The sequence below is a fragment of the Colias croceus genome, chromosome 1 (assembly GCF_905220415.1).
Source record: "Colias croceus chromosome 1, ilColCroc2.1".
In the NCBI taxonomy this organism is placed as follows: domain Eukaryota; kingdom Metazoa; phylum Arthropoda; class Insecta; order Lepidoptera; family Pieridae; genus Colias; species Colias croceus.
Genome location: NC_059537.1, coordinates 7,688,353 through 7,704,555, shown reverse-complemented (window position 1 = coordinate 7,704,555; position 16,203 = coordinate 7,688,353). Strand labels below are relative to the sequence as shown.

Genomic DNA, 16,203 nt, shown 5'->3' with positions numbered 1-16,203 from the left:
AGTGGAAACGCGCTCTAAGATCTGAGTGATATACACACCACTACATATGCAAAAATTTCTCCAAGCTAATTTACCTGTAGCTTTATTGAAAATGACGATAAATTATTCGGTTTAGTTCGGCAACGCTCCATCTGTCTTTTATTTTGTAATCTAAGATAATAATAATTAAAATAGATATACATATAGATAGATATATAATAAAAATACCTACATAATATAGATAAATATACTACACTCGAATATATACAATTAATTCAATAATAATATATACAATTTATACATATACTTATATGACTATAAATTAAATACATGATACATATTATTAAATACATACATACTACATAAAACAAATATAAAATACTACAAATACATGCTGTGTATAGTTAACAATATATAAATACATAGTTAATGTGCCGAGTTGAAAGCAGTAGTGAGAAAGTGTCGTCGCAAGAGGTTTTTAAATGAAGATATATTTTTAGCTTGTCTAATAGGTAGTGGCAAAGAATTCCAAAGATTGACAGCAGTGGCAACAAACGATTTAGCGAGGAAGTGAGTACGTCGAACAGGAACACTCAAGGTGAGTCTATCAGCCGAGCGAAGACAATAGTTTTCATTGTGCAGGAAGGAAAAATTGTTTTTGAGATAAATAGGAGCAGAAGGATCAAAAAGGATACGGAACAGTAATTGCAACAAATGAAGATTCCGGCGAAAACGGATGGGGAGCCACTTGAGCTGTTTTCTGTAGATAGAAACGTGATCGTATTTCCGAAGGCCGAAAATAAACCTAATACAAAAATTTTGGAGTCGCTGAAGTTTATCAGTTAGCTCTACTGATAAATCAGGAAAACATGCATCAGCGTAATCAAGAATAGGAAGTAGAAGGGATTGTGCTAGCATAATTTTAGTGGGAATGGGCAAAAAGTTACGAAGCCTTCGGAGCGTAGCGGAAGCGGCATAAATCCTACGGCTCAATTCCTGGATATGATTAGACCAGGATAACGTTTGATCAAACAGAACACCTAAGTTTTTGACTACCTTTTGGTAAGGCAAGACTACGCCACCGATTTTGACGCTAGGCAAAATACCCCAGTCGATTTCAGAAATAAGATAAGGACTACCGATTATGATGACATTGCTTTTAGAAGGATTTAGTTTTAGACCAAAATCATCGCACCAACTAAGTATAGAAGCTAATTCATTATTACAAAAATCTATTGCTTTAGGTAAGTCAGCGATAGTAGACTGGGTATAAATCTGTAAATCGTCTGCATACATATGGTACAGAGCCGTCAATCGGGAACATAAGGAATTGATAAAAATGGAGAAGAGGAGAGGAGACAGGACACCGCCTTGCGGAACACCAGCAGAGACTGCGCACCAAGACGAGTGCTTAGAACCTATCATGATACGCTGCCTCCGACCGGTAAGGTAGGAACGAAACCAGTCAGTTACTGAAGGAGATATGTTAATTAAACGCAGCAAACCCAACAGTATGTCGAAGTCGACGGTGGTAAAGGCATTGCTGAAATCCAGCAGAGCCAGTACTGTGAGCTTCTTATTGTCAATACCAGCACGAATGTCGTCAGTAACCTTGATAAGAGCTGTAGTCGTACTATGACCAGGACGGAAACCAGATTGGAAATCACTAAGGATATTGTGTGTATTAAGGAAAGAAGTGAGTTGGTTATGAAGAAGACGTTCAAGGACTTTGGAGAGGAGGCAATTTGTATAGTTATACCTACTAATGTACTTATGGGTTATCCACATCTATATAGATTTTTCGTATATAACATTGTATTTATAACACCGACCGCTTGCCCTTCTCTTTCATTAAAATAAGACAAGGTAAGTCAAACATGTTTAACATAGCACATAGTACGAACATTCAATTAATTATCTATTTCGTATAAGCCAATTACTTATATTACAGATAATATAATACAATACTAGTAGATGAACCTATATGAAATATTTAGAAAGAAAGAATAAAACCATACTTTCTTCTAAATTACTAGTAAACCACTGCACATAATATTAGTGTCATCGAAAAACGTTAAGAATTCAAGATTAAACTAATGGAGCATGATGTTTCATCATTAATAATTACAAAATTAACCGAAACAAACACGAGTTTTGGGGCAGTCCGAGGGGTCATCTAAGTGCATTGAATTTGTAAGCGTTGCATAAGTAGAACGCGCTGACATAACACTTCGCAACTCGAGTGGCCTTGGCCCGGATGGTGCGTGCCGAGTGCCGGCGGGAAAACACTGCGGCCGCGGCACTGCCTTAGTGCAGCGCACCAACCACTGCCGTACGCGCTCACGCTCATATACCCACATAGTGCTACTGATACCACGGAGTTTCATTGTTTTGTGCTTATCAAAAGTTTTGTTGATAATAGTGACAGATGTTTTCGTAAAAAGTTAAAAAAAATCTGGAGTATGGAAATACGCGTTTCCTAAGTTGCGGTAAGGTGTTAATATTAAGTACCATTAGACTTTTTACGTGCAAACAACCTTTGTACAACCATTATACCTGTGTTAATATGACGAAAAATACGCGCAATAAATAATGCAATATGTTCGGTGAATGGGTAGTTCAACCTTCAGTTTTGTGGCCTTTTATACGTTAATGTAATTTTATATACTATAATTCATAACATAATAAAATACTTTATATACCGAGGACTTTGGGGAGATTTAAAAATCTCCATTTTTCTAAATAATATATTATTTAGAAAAAATTTACGAGATCGAAATATTTATTTTAATATATTTCGTAGTACATTCTTTTAAATTATAAAAGCCTTGAAAGTAAAATGACAAGCGTATATATAAGTAATTATTTATGTAAGAAATATAACATGATCATTTCCATATAAAAGACATCAACGAGTGTCCTTACTCGTGTGTTAAACCTAGCCTTTTTTTCTATAAAAGTTCTTAAACTTGCAACTAAGCACACGTGCAAGCTATTAACAATTAATTCATTTAATCGGATTTAAAAATTGCATTAAAAAGTAAAAGTTTAATTTTTTTAATAGAAAAATATATTTTTCATTTCTATTTCAGAAACGTAAAAACAGATACATGAATTTTGGCATGATATGAAAACAAAAGTAAGTTTTGATAATATATTTTAACAATGGTTAAATTATTGTGTTAAGTATATATTTATTTTTTAATTTTTGTATAATAAAATATCGAAATCAAATGTAGTGTTAGCAATTAATAAGACGAGTTATTTACATTTTACTTTAACGTTAAACAGCTCTATGACTATTAAGTAAATAATAAAATAAATTTCTACATAATTAGGTAACGGATACCTACTGAAACCAAAACAGGATTTAAAAAAACTCTGCCTATTATCTCCATTTTTAAATATTCCCACATCCGGTGAAAAACTACTGTAAGGATTCAATAGACGCGATAAGTAGATACTTAACATAATATTGGTAAATCTTATTCCTCCTAGATAAAAAAAAATAATAAATAGGTAGGTTTATGTGTAATAAAATGTCTTCAGTCTTGCAAGATTAGTGTACAGTAATAGAGGTAGGTAGTGTTTTAGTCTATGGAGTTGTTAGTAGTTAGTAATATCTGTAATTACTGAAACAATTTAGATAAAATAAAATAATTTCACTAACAGCATAGTTACTACATTCCTGAGTAACGTTAAGTTTTATTTTTTGTGATTAATATGTCTTAATGAACATTAAATATACTGTTTGATGCTTAGAGATTTGGCCTCGATGTTAATACTCAGGTAATATTTCAATTAGAATATTTTTTGCAACCGAATCCACGAAAAAGTAAGATTAAGTACATAATATTATGCTGATCAAATACTTAGGTTATTAGGAAATATGTTTGCGGTGCTAGTAAGTATTATATAATTGTTTACTAGGTATGCGCAGTACTTAGGTTACGCAAATAGGCTTATTAATAAATTGATGTTGCTGATTTTATGAGTTACCCACATTTATTGCACAAATCCTTATGTAAAAGCTTCAAGAATATTACCTCAAAGCTCTATGAGGAAATCCGTCAACGAACGCGTTTCTTTATCGACTATGCGCTTTACTATATATGTTATTAAATGTGTTACCTAATGAAATACATGTACCTGTTTATTTTCTACAACCTTTTTGTAATTCAACACCGCACAGTTTATTTTTTTAATATTTTTATTTTTTGCAGGATGAAAATGAATTATTAATTCAAGAAAACAGTTACTTGAAATTATTAAAATTTCACAAAAGGTGGGTTCATTCTACTTTTTTTTTTCATCTTACCCTTTGTGAATACAAAAATAGTTTAGGTACAAAATTTAATAAAATTTCTGTTTCGATCTTTTGAGTTTGTATAGGAAAGAACAGGGTATAGCAAGAAGATAACGTGACTATACGCAAATTAAATATAGGAGATTTAAGGAGAATTCTTGCCGATCGACACTCTCATCTCAGGTATATAGAACAAAAATAATCCAGTTTACTAGTTATAACACTGCAACAAAAAAGCCGTTTTATTTAAAAATGAGGCACACATATAAATATTTTGTATCAAAAATGTAAACGCTTAAAATGTTTACCTAAGTAATTTATATTTTATTGTTATTAACTCATCCCTTTATTTTTACATACAACGCAATGTGATCCAGTATTCTCAAAATGGCGTTTCGAAATGGTGATTACATCTTAGCAAGTATCTTGATCGTTGGTGTTATCGCAACTGTAGTCACTGCACAGCCGGTTGGTATGCCTATGACATAAGCACAAAACATCTATACATATAATAAAATCGTAGGAAAGTCAAAACTGTACATTGAATATTTTTTTAAAAGAATACCTGGGCCGTGATCTATAATCGATATAGAAGCCAAAAACATAGTTTTTAGAATTTTTGTCTGTTTGTCTGTTTGTCTGTTTGTCTGTTTGTCTGTTTGTCTGTATGTTTGTCCGAGCTAATCTCGAAAAGTACTGCATAGATTGACTTCAAATTTTTCATGAATATTACTAACAGGTCGGGTGAGGCTATAGGCTACATATTATCAAGCTATCATCTACGGGGGAGGAGCTGTGAACCTTTATTTTTCTTACGTATTCCGTGTATTACGACAGCGTACAATCTAAAGACTCATGTTTAAATGTTGGTTTCGAGTAAGCCATGCTATTATCTAGCTTTACAAAATAAAAACTATGTCATTTACGTAATTTGGGCAGAGAAACAGTTTAATGAATTTAGTAGTATAAAGACAAATTAGAAACAGCGCCATCTATTAAATGTTAATTTACACGTTAACTATTGGAAATTAATAATCAAATGACGCATATATAAATGTTGTTTGACAATATCTAGATTGACACTATAAAAATTATGCCATTTAAGTAACTTGGGAAGAGAAACATAGCTTAAAGAATGTAAGTTGTATAATGTTAATTTTGTAACAGCGCCATCTATGAGATTTCGTAAAAATCAAATCAATTTACATGTTAACACTACTGAACACAATGTTAAAAATTAATAATTTAAATATAATTATGTTATTTATTTATTTAACTCTTTAACCCATATCTTCCGTTCCCTATAAGATATATTTCGTGTAAATAATAAACTACATTTTTTTTAAAGTGAGGGTACCTACTTAGATGTTTATTATTTTAAGTAAAAATAGACACCATTATCTACAGTTAATCTAATGATTGTGTTCCAAAGAGTATAATAATATATTGTTGTGTTCATTAGTTACAATTTTTAAAATCTTCGTGTTTTATAAATTTACTACCGCCCGCGGCTTCGTCCCCTTTGTCTAAAACCTAATAAATTATGTACTAAAACCTTCCTCTTGAATCAGTCTATCTATTAAAAAAACCGCATCAAAATCTGTTGCGAAGTTTTAAAGATTTAAGCATACAAAGGGACATAGGGACATAGGGACACAGAAAGCGACTTTTTTTATACTATGTAGTGATATTTATAAAGCAATTGAATGCCATAAAACCAAAAATATCAAATGCAATCTTCGTGTTTTGTGAATTTTCACCATCATGCGTTCCCACAAAAGGTAAGTTGTTACTTACAGGTATTTATTGAAATGAAATGAAATGAATGATTCTTTTATTATTTTGAGGTGCATTGGGAACAGAAGTTTTTGATAAAATTTTATTTGTAAGTAGCTTTTTTTATAGATTTACAGTTAACTTTTGATTTTTTTATTCAATGCTAATAAAATTATATCGCCTTTGGAAGACGATTTCTGCTGATATTTTTACTACACCACTTGAAAATTGATGATTTGATGATAAAGACAGTAGCAGCGAGGATTAAGTGGAAATTAGTAATCATCCGCTTCGTCAATTTTTGACTGAAGTTAATGTCCAACGTCCAATGGTTCAATCATTGGAAGTATCTCGGGAAATTTTGGAGGATATTTTTCAGGAAGGAGAGGAGGGGCAGCCAACCACATATCAAACTACTACGTTTTAGTACCGAAAAAAATGTTATTGCCAAATGAAACGTAAATTTTGCACTCACAACTTTACAAGTAATGTTTTTATTTTGACTTTGCGGTTATCTGATTATAATATTTATCGTTATGGCTATCGACGTACCGACCGTACTGGGATCAGAGTAGGTACATGATAGTTCATCATCCCGGATTGCTTAGAGCATTTTCACACTGAAAAAGATGTTTTCTTTGAATCGTAGTTGCTTCATTTATTTATTTTTAATCATTTTAAATAATATGTTTCATATTTTATAAATATATCATTTTCATTATTTAAGTAGATAAAATAAATTATGTAACGGTTTTATAAGAAAACACATTATATTTGTTAGGCGACGGTGATTTCTTCCAGGCAAAAGAAATCATCTTCAGGATGGAATCATCCTGGATCATCTTCAGAATCATCTTCAGAATCATCTTCAGAATCATCTTCAGGATGGAATCATCATCATGGATCCAGATGGGGGTCAAGTGACGCGGGCCACGTACCTACCACAAACATGCTTAGTTTGTGGTATCGAGCGCGAAAGATAGTCATCGTGTTTTTAGTAAAGTTACTATGTAAACTAACGTAATTTAATACTTAGGTACATATTCTATAATGGTGTGCTCAAACTGTTAATCTACATTTAATTTAGATTATTATTTGATACTAAGTAATGTAGAATTTAAACCACATTCATGTTTTCTTCAGATTTTAAGATTTTATTATCAGAGTGTTCAATTTTAATGTAGTTAAATTTTATAAGAGACAATAATTAAGAAAATTTTAAAATAAAGTGTCACGTATTTTTTTTAAACAACGAATGACGAAAAACGACCTAATCGCGGACGAAGTCGCGGGCAACAGCTAGTTATATTATATTTCCTGATTCCACCACCCTCTCACTATAGCAGCTTGATTGCAGCTCTATCACATTACTAATTTAATTATTTATATTTGATGTTCTTTTATATTTTTTCTAATGATTTTAAGGCCTATTCCTAATTTTTATAATGAAAAATTATTCATTATTACAAGTAGGTATGAATATTAGTTTATCAGGAAATGAACTTCAGGACTAAATCAGCAACACAGCACATATTCATTATTTTTCAGGATAAGATCTGTATATGTATTTTATTACAGAAAATACGTATTAATTTATTGACCTGCATTTTTTTAATTTTGTTAAATTATAGCCATTGGCCGATGAATCCATAGGAAAGGATCGAGCTTTAAGGCAATCCTCAATAAGAGCTGGAAAAAGCGTTGCAGTGAAACCAAAATGGGGATTCTTCGGTACTATATTTAATGTTATATTGGAGGTATGTTTAATGTTCTTCAGATAAAATAGATAACTTGAACATGTAGTTATGCAACATTCATTGCTGACCTTGGCACTTACTTTGGGTCACTACCTTGGTAATCTATACATATAATAAATCTGTAGAAGGGTCAATTCTGTACATTGAAAATATTGAAAAAATAAATAGCAGGGGGTGTTACTGGATCGATACCATCATCACGTGAAAACTAACGGTTCGATTTCGGTGAAACTTGGTATAATTATACCTTATTATCCTGGGCATAAAATAGGATACTTTTTATCCCGGAAAAATACGTAAAAAAAAAATCTTAATTTGGCGGTAGTCTGTAAAGAGTGAGATAAACGGAGTACGTAGTAACTTTCGAACAATTATAAATAAAAAAATCATGAGTAACTAACCTTTATCTTTTTTTACCCGACTGCCAAAGAAGGAGGGTAATGTTTTTCGAGTGTATGTAAGTATGTATGTATGTCTTTTCCTTTGTGACCACCTGTAGCCTAAACGGCTTGATGGATTTTGATGTATGAGGTATCGTTAGATTTGTCTTGATTACGGGAGTGTCATAGGATACATTTTATCCTAAAAGTCCCACGGGATAAAGACATAATAATAATATTTTACTCTTTTTTTAGTGTGCAGTCGGGTATTTTGTTTTTTTAATAATAATTACACTTGTTTTATTTATGTTTCAGCAAATTAACGATACGAAAAGTGCCTACACTCAAATATCAGACTTAGTCAACAATCAGTTTGTAGACGATAAGGTGAGTAATTTATAGGTAACAATTTTATTTTTGTTTGCCGTTTAAGATAATATCAAATAAAAAATATATACAGTGTTAGTTTAGTCTGATAAAAAAGAAAGAATGAAAATTATTTTATGTATTTATATCACATACCTATAATAATCCTACTACTTCCTTATCCAACTAATATTATAAATGCGAACTTTGTTGTTTGTTTATTACTCCTTCATAAACTGCTCTACCGATAGCTGGATAATTTTTACCCCGAAATACCCGGGAACGGTAACTATGCGAGTTTTCCTTAAAAAAAAATAAAACTTCTAAGCCAACTCAATCAAAAGATACCTATAGCCGTATAAGCAGCATATTTTCGTAAATTTCGACATTCGCAAGGGAATCAAAACTTACAGTAAAAAGCAACCTCTTATAGCAAAGATAAACGAAAAATTACTAAGAGTATTAATTTAAAGTTAAGTACAACATAAGAAAAAATAGGTTTGGTCGGAGCCTTCCGCGGTGCGCGAGTCCGACTCGCACTTGCCCGTTTTTTTATTTTACAGTGGTAAAATCAAGTCAATCAATCAATCTAATTGAACTAACTAACTAATTAATTCAAGAGCCACTGTTCTAATTTTAAATTTTAATCCACTTGGATACGGTAATCCGATACGAACTAGAATAATAAATCTTGAAAAAAATGACTTGGCCCGGGGGCGTATTGCCAAACTGTATACTGACCCAGACCGGGGTTGCTCTGAGTTCGATCGCAGTTTGCCTTTATATGTAGTTGAAGAGCAAACTGTATACTTATTCAGAGCGTGTCTGAATCGAAATACATTTTGCTTTAAGATACTTGAGCAAAATACATACGAGTCCAGACGTCCATACTTTTCGAGTCTGGTATAGTATGTAATATTAGGTTAGTTAAGGTTAGGTTAGGTTCTAGGTTATATTCGCATGTCACAGTTTACTTTACATACAAGCGAGCAAAGTGCATACCTACTCAGATTGGTCTGAGCTCGTATTTACTTTGCTCCAATTTTCAATGAGCGCGACTTCAGTACAGACTATGGGCACAGTATTACAATATGGTAATACTGTGCTATGGGCGTCTGGGTCAGTATACAGTTATAAATTATAATATGGTGAGTGCCTAGTTTTGTATTTCTTTGTGGATTATTTTACAGGCTGTTACCATGCCGCCAGATCCTTCGAATAACGGTACAACTAAGCCACCACAAATAACAAGACAAGAATTTTTGAAAATCTTAGACCGAAACTTGAAGGGCTTAGCGCGCCTTCGTAATCTGGAGTGGCGAGAAGCAAAGAAGGTGACTAATAATATAATAACAACATGTCCCGATAGTACCTACTACTAGGGCGCGTTTATATGACATGGAATGTTACCGCGCGGCGAAAGTACGGTGACCGCGCGGCGGCCGCGCGCTCAGCCACGCCACTGCGAACCCGGACCATTTCCAGTTGAACGTAAAGTTGAAATTAATTTGAGTAACTAACTGCGCGGTGGCCGCGCGGCCGCCACGCGATCGAGCGCGCAGCCGCCGCGCAGTTAGTTACTCAAAATTAATTTCTACTTTACGTCCTTGTTAATAAAACATAAATTTGCTATAACTGAACAGCCACCGCGCTCGTCGTCTAACTGCAGCCTAACCTTTTATTTTCGAATAACGTTCAGTTCATAACGTAGGTACCTACCTACTGAATTACTGACTTCTCTTAACCAATGATTGATTCTTGTCTGAGACATAGTGTTATGTTAGTATTTCTTGCACTTATAAATCGATTTCGCTTTTCAGGATTCATGGAGCAATTTACAAGGATATTGGGGCGAGTTGTTTGGAAGCAAGAAAACACGAAATTCAAGATAGAAAAATTAGAGAATATAAAAAAAATGTTTCTAAATTTATTTCTAAGTTGTGAACTGTTGGTGTGTGTGACATGTGGTGTTTAAATTAATATGGTACCTAATAAATGAAGTCTAGTCTTAATGAATTCTTCAAATTTTTCTGTTTGTAACATTATCAGTCACCAAGTTTCAAATCTATCTGCACTTATCTAAGTATACTTATAAAACTTATCACCAGTTTTGATAGATATGTTGGGTATAACTGTGAATATCCGATATACGTGAATGTTATATCAACAATATCCCAATTATATACCTAAAAATATATCTATGGGCGGATGGCCATAATTAAGGCCATACTAATCATCAGGATCAGCTACTTATATCTTCAGTAAATTATAATGTTGGTGGAAACAAATGAATCACCAATGTCACAAACAAAGGTTATTCAATCGCACATATCTATGCGCTAGTAATTAGGGAATCCCATAATCATTCGTTTTGAAACAACAATGCACAAGATTACTCGGAACAATAGCGATTCGTCGCAAACTTGTCGCAAACGTGGTGCCCTAGCCGTTCTTCGTTTGTAACCAAGCAACGTCTGCAGCCGACCATCGACGCGACCACAGGAAGCGACGCTCCGCCAGATCGACAATTATCAAATCGTGGTCAAATCTCGTTACGATGTAATTCTCATCAGCCAGTAATACCTACTCCTACATATACATTAGGTTGTTAGGTACCTATACATAGGTAGTATAGTACTACAACTACATCGACAACAGAAAAAGTCGTCGCGGTGTATGGTGTATGACCCGTATGACCGAAATCGTCATGAAAAGGGTAAATAACGATCATGCATCAATGTTCTTGGTATATTACACGCTAACCTTATGTTAACAGTCAGAACTCAGAAGTGTACGCTAGTCGCTAACGTAAATACTTACTTAGAATATACATTCTATCTATACTGCATTTCTAACATTCAACCATTCACGAATCAGAAAAAGGACTAAGTTTTGAACCGGACTATAGTTATATTAATGTGTTTATATTAAACAAGTTGTTGCCCGCAGCTTTGCTCGAAGGTTTAAAACAAATTTTCTTGGTACAAGCATTTTAATAGACCGTAGGTAGGTAACTAATCTTAATATACAGGGTTACAGGAAAAGTCGATGTAGATCCGTTAAGGGCATGTAGTACACATCATTTCTGAATGATTTCACTAAATAACCTCCCATCCTAAACTTAACCGTTTTCGAGATATTCGAGTTTTAATTTTTTTTATGAAAATGCCCAATTTTTCGGCTATTCAATTGAATATTTTGAATTTTTTTGACTCTTATGATAATTTTTTTGGTTTTTTACATGAAGAATGAGATGCTTAATTACCTCAATGACTAAAATTGCACGTAAGTTAACTAAATAGGTCATTGTAGACGATCGAAACTTAAGAAAATAAGTACAAATTATAAAAATATATTTTTCTTTTCTGGATATCTCAAAAAATTATTATGGCACTTGCTCTGCAGATGTGCTTAAAAACATCTACATTTTATCAGTTATCCAACGAGGTATAACAACCTATGGTTTTATTTAAACTCATAGAAAAAAACTCAGTTGAAAAGGTTCAGGTAGTAGGTCTAACGGGTCCCTCGGCTATTGTACTTCAAGTTAATCCGGTGCGTGTGAGCGAGAAAACTTACGATTTATGCAGATGAGAGTGAGAAAAATAATGTGCAAAAACAAGTTTGGGGATACAACATGCCCATTGTTTTGTATTTGGTCGTTTGTTTGCTTGCCATCCATTTTAGTCTGCTCATGCGATTCGTCCATGGTAGATGCGAATTATTGTGCTTTCGGATTCCCACACGACTTATGTGTGTGACTTAGGTGACCTACTAATGATCTCCCATTACAATTACTGCGGGACATGTGGTTTCAACATGATGGCTGCTCTGCTCATTTCAGAAGAAGCGTTAGGGAATGGTTGGACACGTAACTATCCTAACAAATGGATTGGACGAGGTTGGCCTTTACCCTGGCCACCCAGATGTCCCGACCTGACCCCCATTGATTTTTATGTATGGGGGCACATGAAGAGCCTCGTTTACAGTGAGCCCAACCCCATATCGTTAGTGGAAGTTCTCAAAGAAAGGTTGCTGCTTGTGTGCTGTTGAAATGCTGCTAACGACATAAGAAGAACATTAACCACATGGTGTAGTGAAAAGTGGACTACGTGAAGGAATGAGAAAATGTGTGCGAAATAAAGGTGGACACGTAGAACATGAGCTATAAAATTTTATTCAAAAACATTAGGTGAATAAATGTTATTTTGAACTGATTTATTGTTTCATTTAGCTTACTACAATCACCGACGATCTGTACGCCAACTATGAGTTGAGCGTGAGTGACTTTGTATGCCAACTAGCGTTAACAACGCACCGATTACGTTATTTTCCAAACAATAGCCAGTAACTAGTCACTTACGCTCAAGTAATAGTTGGCGTACGGTCATTATTTGTACGATCGACGATGTGAACAAAAAAAATGCTATAAAACTGAATGATCTCCTAGGTCAGGATAGCGGGATATCGATGGATGCATGAAGGTTGTACCTAGCCGAGGGAGGCCTATGTTCAATAGTGGAAGCCAGTAGGCTGAAATGATGATGCTGAACTTAAGTCAAATTAATAAGATTAAATAAGGGCTATTTATTCTGACTGCCATATAGCCTTAGAAACTAAGTTTTACCTTTGAGGTTAATAAATACCCTAGAGTGTTATACCTCGTTGGATAGCTGATAAAATGTAGATGTTTTTAAGCATATCTGCAGAGCAAGTGCCATAATAATTTTTTGAGATATCCAGAAAAGAAAAATATATTTTTATAATTTGTACTTATTTTCTTAAGTTTCGATCGTCTACTATGACCTATTTAGTTAACTTACGTGCAATTTTAGTCATTGAGGTAATTGAGCATCTCATTCTTCATGTAAAAAACCAAAAAAATAATCATAAGAGTCAAAAAAATTCAAAATATTCAATTGAATAGCCGAAAAATTGGGCATTTTCATAAAAAAAATTAAAACTCGAATATCTCGAAAACGGTTAAGTTTAGGATGGGAGGTTACATAGTGAAATCATTCAGAAATGATGTGTACTACATGCCCTTAACGGATCTACATCGACTTTACCTGTAACCCTGTATACAGGGTTACAGGTTAAGTCGACCTATTCCTGTTAAGAGCGTATAGTAGGGGTCAAAACAAACTGATTTGATCTTATAATACCATATCCAAAAGTTAGTCGTTGAAGAGTTATTGCAATTTTAATTTTTTTCTTGAAAATGCCACTTTATCTTCGCATTTAGCGTTTAATTTTTTATTTTACTTATTTGGTCTGGGTTTTTTTGAGTTTTTATGTAAAGGTTGAGATAAACAATAATTCTCAGCAATAAAAATCCATATCGCTGCAAACAATTCAAAGAAATGGCTTTTAATCTAAAAATAATAACATTAAAGTAATTTAGTTAACTCGTTTTAAAGAAAGATATTGAAAAAAATCTCTATGAAAATGTGTCTGCAGATGTTTGTAAAAACATGTGCATGTTCTTAGCTATGTAAAAAGGTATGATAACCTCAGGTAGCATTCGTAGATTCCAAGAAATCGGGGATAAACATGGGACAGTGGTAGTAAAGTACAACATCAGAATAAATTTTGTCATAATTTATTTTTCTTAAAAACTTTACAGTTCCTGCTCAACATGACTTCCTCTATTGCGACCACATATTCTAAACCTTTTCCGCAGAGTACTCTTAGTCAAGAGCCAATTAACAACTGGGGTAGTCACCCCAGTTGTTAATTGGTTCCTCATCTTATTGGCTGCATCGATAATTTTTTGTCATAAAATATCAACAGATGGAATCGGGTTCGGCTCATTGTACACCAGACTCTGAGTTGATGTCTAACCATTCTCTAACACTTCTTCTGTAATGTGCAGGGCAGCCATCATGTTGGAACCACATGTCTCTTAACAAAGTCAAGGGTATGTCTTTAAGTAGGTCGCTTAAATGTTGGCGCAGAAAGGTCTCATAATTTTCACCGTTGATACCGTCTTGATAAAATTTGGACTCATCTGTCCATATTTTTTTTTTTGAAAAACGAGGGGTTTTTCAGATCCGCATTCAACATGAATCTAATAAAAATCTAGTCCTCTTAAAGGATCTCCTTCTTCCATCACGTGCACGGGCATGTAGTAATATGGGTAATATCCTGAAGTGTTAATTGTGAACTATACTTTCCACTGAGACAGACCAAGTTCTCGGGCAACCGTTGCCCGAGAACTTGGATCACAAACTACCATAACGCTCACTATTGGGCTCCGAAAGCACGTGGCAATCATAACAAGAAGAATCCAAAAAAATCACAAAGACGATTCAGTCTTAATGTGTGGATGGGGATAATTTCAAATAAATTAATTTGACCATACTTCCTTCCGGACAACCTAAATGGTGAAAATTATGAGACCTTTCTGCGCCAACATTTAAGCGACCTACTTGAAGACATACCCCTGACTTTGTTAAGAGACATGTGGTTCCAACATGATGGCTGCCCTGCACATTACAGAAGAAGTGTTAGAGAATGGTTAGACATCAACTATCCAAACAGATGGATCGTAAGAGGTGGGCCCATACCATGGCCGGCTAGAAGTCCAGACTTAACCCCCATGGACTTTTACGTATGGGGGCATATGAAGAGTCTGGTGTACAATGAGCCGAACCCGATTCCATCTGATGATATTTTACGACAAAAAATTATCGATGCAGCCTATAAGATGAGGAACCAATTAACAACTGGGGTGACTACCCCAGTTGTTAATTGGCTCTTGACTAAGAGTCTGCGGAAAAGGTTTCGAATATGTGTTCGCAATAGAGGAAGTCATGTTGAGCAGGAACTGTAAAGTTTTTAAGAAAAATAAATTATGACAAAATTTATTCTGATGTTGTACTTTACTACCACTGTCCCATGTTTATCCCCGATTTCTTGGAATCTACGAATGCTACCTGAGGTTATCATACCTTTTTACATAGCTAAGAACATGCACATGTTTTTACAAACATCTGCAGACACATTTTCATAGAGATTTTTTTCAATATCTTTCTTTAAAACGAGTTAACTAAATTACTTTAATGTTATTATTTTTAGATTAAAAGCCATTTCTTTGAATTGTTTGCAGCGATATGGATTTTTATTGCTGAGAATTATTGTTTAACTCAACCTTTACATAAAAACTCAAAAAAACCCAGACCAAATAAGTAAAATACAAAATTAAACGCAAAATGCGAAGATAAAGTGGCATTTTCAAGAAAAAAATTAAAATTGCAATAACTCTTCAACGACTAACTTTTGGATATGGTATTATAAGATCAAATCAGTTTGTTTTGACCCCTACTATACGCTCTTAACAGGAATAGGTCGACTTAACCTGTAACCCTGTATAAATCTCGTGTCACAATGTTTGTCCTCAATGGACTCCTAAACCACTTAACCGATTATAATAAAATTCGCACACCATGTGCAGTTCGATCCAACTTGAGAGATAGGATAGGTTTTATCCCGGAAATCCCTCGGGAACGGAAACTATGCGGGTTTTTCTGTGAAAACGCGAGCGAAGCCGCGGGCGGAAAGCTAGTAACTATATAAAACTTCCTTGAATGAATTTGCTATCAGCTTATTCCGATAATCCTATCCAAACCTTCCTTTT

The 16,203-nt window shown here is 34.0% G+C and overlaps 1 protein-coding gene across 4 annotated transcripts; it reads left to right on the top strand.

The window, feature by feature from the left end:
• The first annotated feature begins 2,197 nt into the window (after positions 1–2,197).
• On the top strand, positions 2,198–10,580 carry LOC123705715. Of its 4 annotated transcripts, none has more exons than XM_045654685.1 (8): positions 2,198–2,468; positions 3,072–3,118; positions 4,203–4,264; positions 4,663–4,753; positions 7,693–7,818; positions 8,514–8,585; positions 9,755–9,945; positions 10,236–10,451. In XM_045654685.1, the coding sequence occupies exons 2-8, from the start codon at positions 3,107–3,109 to the stop codon at positions 10,273–10,275; spliced, it is 594 nt and encodes a 197-aa protein (XP_045510641.1). In that variant the 5' UTR covers positions 2,198–2,468; positions 3,072–3,106; the 3' UTR covers positions 10,276–10,451. The 4 variants fall into 4 exon arrangements, with proteins under 4 accessions (XP_045510641.1, XP_045510669.1, XP_045510649.1 ...); XM_045654713.1 differs by lacking the exon at positions 3,072–3,118 and adding an exon at positions 4,372–4,468 and having other exon boundaries at positions 2,224–2,468; XM_045654693.1 differs by having other exon boundaries at positions 2,261–2,468; positions 9,755–9,898; positions 10,385–10,580.
• The last annotated feature ends 5,623 nt before the right edge of the window (positions 10,581–16,203 follow it).

Bases quoted from the DNA above. Each gene is read 5' to 3' on its own strand.
- LOC123705715 (XM_045654685.1), top strand. The intron at 4,754-7,692 runs GTTGGTATGCCT...GTTAAATTATAG, and splicing joins CTGTAGTCACTGCACAGCCG to CCATTGGCCGATGAATCCAT. The intron at 9,946-10,235 runs GGGCGCGTTTAT...CTAACTGCAGCC, and splicing joins CCCGATAGTACCTACTACTA to TAACCTTTTATTTTCGAATA.